The 10,428-nt window shown below is 37.6% G+C and overlaps 1 protein-coding gene across 1 annotated transcript; it reads right to left on the bottom strand.

Moving 5' to 3' along the window:
- Nucleotides 1-7,183: 7,183 nt before the first annotated feature.
- On the bottom strand, nt 7,184-8,686 carry LOC149024590 (UPF0481 protein At3g47200-like). The gene has a single exon (XM_089142968.1). The coding sequence runs from the start codon at nt 8,601-8,603 to the stop codon at nt 7,245-7,247; it is 1,359 nt and encodes a 452-aa protein (XP_088999094.1). The 5' UTR covers nt 8,604-8,686; the 3' UTR covers nt 7,184-7,244.
- Between the last annotated feature and the right edge of the window lie 1,742 nt (nt 8,687-10,428).

A 10,428-nucleotide genomic window follows, 5' to 3' on the forward strand; every position in this document is an offset into this window, starting at 1 on the left:
TGAGCCCAAGTCTATCTATATGCAACCCTACTGATAAATGGTCCCCACAATATGATTCCTGTCCTCTCACGGATTGGTTACCGGTCTTGAGCGCCCATGAATCCCCATTGCTACCACGGGTCATTCGGTCTCAATACCCCTCCGATTAGGGTCTGACATAACAGGACATCCTAGCCAAACACTACTAGACAGTCCTAAATATGTCATCCAACAGTTTAGGAAGGTGTCCAGAGGGCATCTCCGAAAACATCCCATAATATTCCCGTAGTAGTCCAAGGACAGAAGTGTCAAAAGGACACCTCTCCTTTCCAAACCATACTTAAACACACACAAGCATAATTCCATAACATCACATATATGGTAACTTCATATATGGAAAGAAATCAATAATAATATATAACTCGCATATAATTAGTAAGTAAATCATACATGAATCAAGTTAACATAAACAAGTAATGCTATTGAAATCAAGACTATGCAACAGTAGTATATCATTGTAAGATTCTAATTAAGGAAATAAACTAACAAGATTCAAATATAGAAACTAAAATATGCAATCTATGTAGTTAAGGAAATAACCATCCTTACCTTATATAACTCGCAAAGGAATCTTAGGGAATCAAGTAAGACCTTGACTAAACTTGGGAAGAAAGTCCTAAACAAGTGTATATAACATATTAGGAAAGATATCAAAACATCCAAAACAAACCAAATATGAGGTTACTGTACTCATTGGTCGATCGACTTGGTCTACTTCCTCAGTCGACCAATGAGTCGACCAACAGAGACAGTGGCCTTCAAAAATCAGAGTTTTTAGAATATGAAACCGAATTTGGTGGTTCAAAAGGGTACTAAACAAGGGGTAAACTACAATGGCAGCATACTAGTATATAGAGGACTTCAAAACACTAATCAAATCAAGTCTTCAAGTTACAAATTAGGAAACAAAAAGTTACCATAATTAGATCAATCATGGTTCTTGAAGAATTCATAGTAAAAATCATGGACAAGAACAATAGGATGATGGATAACTGATTGTGACAAAGGAATCATGAATAACATGCATAGATCTTCAAGAAAATTAGATCTAAGACTGAAAAACATTAATCTAAATAAGGAAAGAAAATGAATACAAGTTTTTCTTCAAAAGCGAGTGATGATCTTGATGAAGATCATCCACCAAGCTTTAGATCCTTAGGAAAAGAGAGGGAAAAGAGTATAGTGATGGTTGCAACAGAGATACAACATCACTACTACTGTCCTCAATCAGAAAAGGAAAGAAAAGTAATGAAGAATCAAAGATGAAACACAGAAGATGATGATCACATACCTTTTTGTGTAAAAGCACGATTTTTGACGAAGATCCGTCAAGATGATCACCAAGGATGCAAGGGAGATGACTTGCAGAGGGCTCTGGTACGTTCCAAAGAGTTTGGAGGCAAAAAATAAGAAGTAGACTCGAGATTGGACTTAAATAGAGCAAGCAAATACCTAATTAACAAAATAGAACCCATTGGTCGATTGGATTGGTCGACTAGTCCAGTCAACCAATCAGGACAGCAAGTCCAAAACAGGGAAATGAAGGCTCAGATCAAATCCAAACATAAAGGGGTTTTGCACACACACCAAGTGACTTACCTAGTAGGTAGAAATGCCTTCGAACCAAGACAGAGAGCACTCCAAGTTTATCAACTAATTTGATCTTCATCAGGATGCAGTTTCCATAAATGGAACACTGACATCAACACTCATGGATTCAAAGCCAGTCACCAAGTCTTCAACTGAAATGGCCCAAAGTTGACTTCTTGCTTTACTTCGGGTTGTCGGACCTACAAACAACAGGGTTTCCGGGTCAAAGTTAGGGCTGGGTTTCACATCTTTCACTACTACCAACAAATACCCTCCCTGGTGAATGGCAATGGATCATGAATTTAATGCCCTAATAAAGAATGGCACTTGGTCTCTACTCCCTCCTCCTCCTCCTCAGACAAATGTTATGGGTTGCAAGTGGGTGTTTCAAATTAAAAGGAAGGCCGATGGTTCTATTGAAAGATACAAAGTCCGCTTAATGGCCAAAGGGTTCAATCAACAAGAGGGTCTTGACTACAATGAAACTTTTAGCCTTATTGTCAAACCCACCACTATCCGCCTGGTTTTATCTCTAGCTATCTCCTACTCTTGGCCTATTCGCCAACTTGACATAAAAAATGCCTTCCTCCATGGCTTTCTGAATGAAATAGTCTACATGAAACAACCACCAGGGTTTGCTAACACTCTTCATCCTGACTATGTTTGTCGACTTCATAGATCTCTTTATGGTCTCAAACAGGCCTCTCGAGCTTGGTTTGATTGTCTTAGTTCCTTCTTACTGAAATTTGGTTTTGTTGGATCTAAAACTGACAACTTCTCTTTTCATTTATCATGGTATTTCTGGTACACTTTTTAGCTTAATTTATATGGATGACAATGATGTCATGGCAGTTCTGAAGTGTTACTATCAAAATTTATGACTGTTATTTCCTCTGTCTTTGCTGTCAAAGATTGGTCCTTACATTATTTTCTTGGAATGTCTGTATCTTTATTCCCTAATGGTCTTCACCTTTGTTAACAACAATATATTACTAACCTTTTTTACAGGGCCAACATGAGTGATTGCAAGCCTATTACCAATCCTCTTTCTCCCTCTACCCAGTTGAGCAAATTTTCGGGGGAGCTCATGGCCAATCCTACATTGTACAGAAGTATTGTGGGGGCCCTACATTATGCTACTATGACTCGTCCTGACATATAGTTTGTAGTTAACAAAATCCATCAGTTTATGCAAAGTCCAACTCTTGATCATTGGTCTGCTGTCAAAAGGATTTTGTGGTACTTAAAGGGTACACTCTCTCATGGCATAGTCATCAAGAAATCTTGTAATATGACTTTAACAACCTTCTCCGATGCTCATTGGGTTGGATGCCCAGATGATCATAAGTCTACCAATGGTTATGCTATCTTCCCAGGGCCCAATTGCAACATCATCTCTTGGTGTTCTCGAAAACAATCCACTATTGCTCGCTTCAGTATAGAGTCTGAATATGGAGCTATTGCTAATGCTGCTAAGATCACTTGGCTACAATCTCTACTTCACGAGCTTTATACATTCCTAAGTGTTGCTCCTGTACTCTGGTGTGATAATATTGGTGCCACCTATCTCACTACAAATCATGTCTAGCTTTCATGCTCGTACCAAACATGTGGAGATTGACTTCCACTTTGTTCATGATAAAGTTGCCAAATGATATCTTCATGTTTGTTTCTTATCTACTAAGGATCAACTGGCTGACATCTTCACCAAACCGTTATTTACTACACATTTCAACACCTTGTTGGCCAACCTCAAGGTCACTTCACCTCCCTTGAGTTTATGGGGGCATATTAGGGATACCCTAGCTACCACTTCATCTCAAGCTTATGTGGCTAGGGTTGTTTCCAAGAGTTCCACCGCTATTAGAAGTCCCAAAACTGATCAAACACCAGTTACTACATTCAAGGCTTCTAAGAGTACCACTGCTATTATGAGTTCCACAGCTGATCAAACATCGATTACTACATTCAAGAAGAACTCTACAATTGGTACTCACAAAGACTCTAGTCAACCTAAAGAAGAGTTTGATACTGATTGGTACAAAACCCTAGTCAATATTTTATGTAATATATAACACCTACATTCATGTAAACCAAAACACTGTAACTCAAGGGTCTTAGAACCACAGTACCAAAGTCTTAGAACACTGAGGGAAGAACTCTATTTCTATATAAAGCCTTGTACACTCCTGTTGTTTTTTGTGAATTCTCCCCCCCCCCCCCCCCCCCCCCCCCCCCCCCCCCCCCCCCCCCCCCCCCCCCCCCCCCCCCCCCCCCCCCCCCCCCCCCCCCCCCCCCCCCCCCCCCTCTCTCTCTCTCTCTCTCTCTCTCTCTCTCTCTCTCTCTCTCTCTCTCTCTCTCTCTCTCTCTCTCTCTCTCTCTCTCTCTCTCTCTCTCACGCACTCTCCCTCTCTCCCCTCACGACTCTCGCTATTTCTCCTCCTTCAACATTTCTTTCTTCTTCTCTCTTTATCTATTCAACTATCCTTTTCTAACAGTCTGTAATGTAGGACCTAAATAATTGTGATTTTTTTTAAAAAAAATTTTGGTCTCTCAATGATGTAACATTTGCCAAATAGAGTAAAATAAACCATGAAACAATTTTTCACCGAATTTCGGCGACATTTCTTGCGATATATCGAAAAATATCTTCTTCTTCTCTTTTTTTTTTTTTTTTTTTTTTGCGATTTTTATGTTATTTCTTGTACTTTTTAAGCGATTTCTCTCGCAATTCTATCCCAATTACTCAAGACTCAAAAGTTAATGTGTTAAATGTAATTAGAAGGAGAATCTACATAGAATAATTTATAGATAGGAAGACATTTTATAGCAAAAGATTAATGAGCAATCTTACTAACTATATTCTAGTGATTTAGTCATCAAAAGTCAACATGCCAAATGTGGTGAGGGAAGAATATATACATGAAATAATTTATGGAAACAATTTAAATTATGAATGAATTTTGTAATAGAATCTTCAAAGTGAATGGATAATCATTCCAATTATGTCCGAATGATGTAGGCCTCATAAGGTAATATGCTAAATATGACTAGGTAGGAGAATTTAAATGGAAGAATTTATAAGAAATAATTCAAATTTATCACATATTTGCATTAAATTAGGATAGGCATCAAATTTACCAAAATTATTGACCAAAAATACCCAAAACTGGGGGCGAAATTTTCCAAATGGGGAGGCGAAATATCGCCGAAATCTTAGCAATATTTTGTCATTTCGCTCGATTTGCTAGGCAACGAACCGGGCGAGATGAACGAACTTTCGTTCATTGAAATAAACTATGGCATGGCTGAAAAACCTTGAAGGCAAGGAGAAATTATGCTTTTTGTTTTGGTTGAAGACAAATTCTGCTAGTCACTGTTATGGATTTGGATTCACAAACTGAAATTTAATTGGTGATTTAACAGGCTCCAAACCCTATTCTTATCTTACTTTTCTTATTGAATAACTTCACTTTTGTGGCCTTTTGATGTAGGATCTTTTCTAAGAAGTAGCAGATAAAATAGGGTTTAGTTTTTTACTGTTTGACCTCAAAGGACAGAAGGACTTAAAACCTTGCTGTTCAAGTCTGAAATTCAAGGACAGAAGCAGTATTGTACTCAAAACACTCAAGGAAACCCCCCCCCCCCCCCCCCCCCGGCTAGGTCTGATTAGATTCCAAACTCTTCGTTCTAGGTACAGGTAGGTCTAGGGTTGACTTGAGTAGGGTTTTAGGGTTCAGCTAGAAGCTGTATTGTACTCAAAACACTCAAGCAATCCCCCGGCTATGTCTGATTAGGTTCCCAACTCTTAGTTCTAGGCATAGAACTTAATTTCTCCAAATTTCGGTGAAATTTTGCCGAAATTCGGTGGTTTCGCCCCCTGGCGAAAGGATACCAAGGGCGAAAAGATATTTTCAATATATCGCCGAGATTTCGCTGCGATTTCTCGCCGAACCGGCAAAATATCGGTATTTCTCGCCATTTTCCGTGTTTTTTAATTTGTGTTTGAGTGCTATTTGATATTTGAACCACACGTGGCTGTTGTTAAACCACAAGATTATAAAAAACAAAAAAAGCAAAACATAAACATTAGTATATTGATTTCACAAGTTCAATATTTTATTATTTTTTTAAATTTTCAATCGATGTTTTGCAGTTTGCAAATACATGATGTGACTCATTGAAGTGTTTTTGTTGTTTTTTCAAAATTTGCATTAATGATTTGCGAGAAAAAAAGTCAGACTAATATTATTTTATATTTTTAAAATTTTACATAAAGATTGATGTTAACGTGTGGGTGTATTATATATATAATATATAATAAAGGATTTTTTTTATGGCGAATTTCGGCTATATTTCGCCGAAATTCACTAGTTTCGCCCGGTTTGCCGCCCAGCGAATCGGGCAAAACGAACGAACTTTCGTTCCTTGGTTCTAGGTACAGGTAGGTCTAGGGTTGACTTGAATAGGGTTTTAGGGTTCAGCTAGAAGCTGTATTGTACTCAAAACACTCAAGCAATCCACCAGCTAGGTTGATTAGGTTCCCAACTCTTAGTTCTTAGTACAGGTAGGTCTAGAGTTGACTTGGATAGGATTTTAGGGTTCATCTAGGTTAGAAAGAGGTCTGAAATTAAGGGAAAATATTCTTTTTTATACAAACTGCAATTGCAGATAATTTTCAAGTAAAATTAGGTCTCCTAGTGAATTTGCAGTGGCTTCAGCCCATAAGGAAAGCCAAGACAAAGAGCATACTTTCTGGCTGCAACTATGGCACCTGTCATTAGCCCCGAAAAAGTTATCAACTTCTTGTAGAAGTAATTGTATAAAAAAACCCTCCGTTTTAAGAGGTCCTGCAACAAAAAGGATGTAGAAACAATGAAATAGGTCCTTCGCAGCTGAAGCATCTCAAGATCACCTTTTCCTTCAGTTTTTTTTTTTTTTTTTTTTTTTTTTGGGTAAACTTTTCCTTCAATGTTCAATTACATGAGGGACACAGGAGGACAGAGGATTCATTGTGAGGACCTATCTAAAAATATCCCCTCGAAGTAAACAGTACCGTCACTATGCATGGAAGAAAATTAAAATGGAGATCTCTTATAAACACTAAAGAAAAAGGTATTACAAGCTGTCACCCGGCCAAAACCCAAAGTAGAAAACCCCAAATCTCACTATGACATTGCAAAGAGGAGTAAGGCATAAAAATGAATTCCAATGAGTAAATGGGTCATTTGATTGCATTAGAATATGTAAAACCTCGATCTCTCATTTTTGAAAAGAGATGAATCTATCTCATGTTGGACGACTGCATTAATTTTGCGGAAAACTCAATGAAAATCTAATCAACATGATATGCAGGTATTCCCAGTATTGAATACTAAAGATTTCCACATCAAGGAAAACGAACATTTGGAATTAAATCAAAATATCTTTGTATAGAAAGATAAAAATGATTGAAATATATAAATCTATTGTGCAGCCATACATGATTTGTATAAAGAACACAGAGTTGATGCTACAATAAGGAAAGCTTACCATAGGTTGACAATCCAACATAAAGTAATAAAATAACAATAATAATAAAGAAAAAAACATCTCAATACTTTCAAATATAATGACTAGTTGTTGAAAGGAAATTTCTTTCCAGCTTTTGGACGTTGCTCTCCACCACCACCACCTCTAGGGAAGATTGAAAAATAGGACTGAATAATGGTGAGAAGAATAATAACCAGAGCAACAAGGAAACCAATAGCAGTCCATGGGCTTTTGAAATGAGTTTCCAGCATTTCTGTTATCCAAATGACACTCTTTTTCTTGTAATATTTCTCAATGTTTCCCTTAACTTCGCGATACTCATTTGGGTTTGGAACCAAATTGGTGGCCAAATCATTGAAGAGATCAGCTACCTTCTCATCATTTCCAAGTAAGTTAAGAACTATTCCCTTTGATCTCAACAGCTTCACATCTTCAGCTTGATCGATGAGTGCATCCATGAAGCATATATAAGAGGAGACAGCATAGTCATTGAGAAAATCATGGCATGCTTCATAGGCAACTAAATTCAAAAGCATAGACTTGGTATTGTCATCAACAACAATTTGAGGAAGAGATAGATCTCCGTGAAAGCGCTTACGATTGAAACTAACATCTTTCAAGAATGTAGAACTACTTCTCTTGCATTCTATTCCACCAGCCTTAAGCTCGGAGACCGACCGGAATGTATGCCAATCATTTATTTCATCTGAGGTGTCTGAGTCATGATGGGGTGCTTTACCCACAAGCGCTTTTCGAAGAAGGTGAAGGAGATGAGGGGGTTGATCTTCATCATCCTCCAGTACCAGTGATGAGGGATAGCTTCTTTCGATGAATTCGATGACTATATTTTTTTCTTTATCCCTTGGAATATTGAAGCTCATCAAAGTCTGGAGAACTATATAGGGGAGTTGATTCTCAAGCAAAAGAATGTCTCTTGCGATAAAAGCCATTTGGTTGTTCTTGATCTTAGAATTTTCAGTGAGGCTTCCTTTCAGTATACAATCAAGGGAATAGAGAAGAAGACAACCATCAAGGAACATCATACGCCTGAATTCTTCATCGCTGAATTGATTTGTGGATTCCGTATCATAATACTCTCTTGCATCACGGGCTACTCGAACGAATTGGAAGTAATCTTGCTGGTCTGTCCCTGAGACAAGCTGTTTTGCTATTATGGGCTTGAGGTTCTCTATCGTTGCAAGTTTTCCCTTGCCATGGTGATAAGGACCGAAAGAGACCACCATAGGATCAAAAGAATCTGCGTGTGTTACAATATCGCGAAGAATTGATGGAACCTTATGTATTCTTGGATTTATTTGAGACCCAAGTAGTCTTTCTCGTAGGTTGCCCTCCTCCAGTATTGATAGCAACCACTCTGGTGGGTGGTCAAAGATGGAGCTTGAACTAGAGCTCGATCTTTCTAAGCTACCAGATGAAGCCATACTTTCAGATTGAAGGCTTGATATTGCATACAAGTGCCTTAACTAGTTTTCCTCTTTGATTTACTGAATGTAAATGAAGTAGTTCCAAGGAGAGACAGTCTGAAGAAGCTCTTACAGATGTGTATAAGGATTTTAAGTTGTTTTCCTCTTTATTTAACTGGAAAGAAAGTGAAGCAGTGTTCCAAGGAGAGGAAAGTATAAATTAAGAAGCGTATAGGTGGGAGTCTAAGGTTTTAACTAGTTTTCTCTTTGTTCAACTGTATGGATGTGAAGTAGTTCAATTAAGGACAGGATATTATAAAGAAGCTTACAGATTGGATAGGAGTCTGGGTTTGAAGGGTTCATGGCTACTGTAAGCTTAACCGTTATGAGATTCATGAGTTCCTTGACCCCAAATTAACATTTCAGTCTTTCTACGACAGACTTGAAGTCGAATGGTTAAGGGCATGTTTGGTTACTTGAGTCTGGAGATTTCAAAAATCTAGAAATTTGAAATTTATGGAGTTATGGTTCATAAAATTAATTGTTTAACTAGCCTGAATATTTGAAATGAAATTTGTAAGGGCCTGTTTGGTTACATGAATCTAGAGATTTCAAGTCTCTAGATTCATGAATCTGAGAATTATACCCGTTTGGTTGTAAAAATCTATAGATTCATGAAGTCTAGAGATTCACCTTTTACACTAAAAACGTGAATTTGTAGATTTATGGGTAAGGGGTGAAATCTAGAGATTTCAAAAAACCTATACATTTGCATATTCACAAAAATCACGTCGATCAAATAGTTTTTTAGGATGAATCCACAGATTTCATTCCACAACCAAACTTCTAATTTTATAAATTATAACTCCATGGATTTGAAATCTCTAGATATTTGAAATCTTTAGACTCATGTAACCAACAAGGCCCTAAATTCATCTTGAAAAAACATCTATAGAGTTATAGTTCAAATGTTTAGAGCTTTTATAGTAGCGTTGAAATCCACTTATAAATCTATATATTCACATTTTCAATGTAAAGAGATGAATCCCTAAATTTCATGAATTTAAAGATTCACATGTACAACCAAACAGGTATAAATCTTCCATTTGTGAATTTAAAGATTTAAAGTAGGTCATCCTCGATTCCAGGATAGTCATCATGCATGGTGGGTCCGATTGAAAAGAATTACTTCTTTCCTAGGCATGAGAAAACGTCGTCTTAAATTAGACACTTGGCATCAAGTTGTTAACCAGTATTCAAACAGAAGACACCTTTTCCCTACCAAACTCTACTTTAGTCCTCTCAGACAAGTGAAAAGAATGAGAACCCAGTTGAGTATTATCTCAGTTACTCGAAATTCGAATCCATTTTGTACTTTACTGCCACAGTCTTTTTTGTCTTTCCCTACCGGCACTCCAGTATGGCCTCAGTGTGGGGCTTCCATGGCATCCCCTTAGTAACCCATTCACATTGTTTCATTTCAGTTTCCTTGTGATCATTTAGATTAGCAGTAACCTGTACCTAAGAATCCAATCCATTTAGAGCTCTTTATGTCTTTAATTTTTGGGGCAACTGATACTTCCCTTGCACTTCATAGCCGATGCTTAATTTATACTTAATTTCTTTTCGCTTATGAATAGCGTTCAATATAACCTGGACATGAGGCACAGTCAGACAGTTTATTCATGTCTACCATCTACCATGAATCTCCAAAAGCACATAACCGGAAGCTTTCCCAGTCAATCGTTTCATGCACATTTGCCCATTGGTGTTCACATGGTTTACTCAGACCTCAACTTGCTAAGAGAGCCAAAAGCTGGTGATGGGCTTTATTTATTCCTGG

The sequence above is a fragment of the Hakea prostrata genome, chromosome 2 (assembly GCF_041222555.1).
Source record: "Hakea prostrata isolate BN-2017 chromosome 2, UWA_Hpros_2, whole genome shotgun sequence".
NCBI lineage: Eukaryota > Viridiplantae > Streptophyta > Magnoliopsida > Proteales > Proteaceae > Hakea > Hakea prostrata.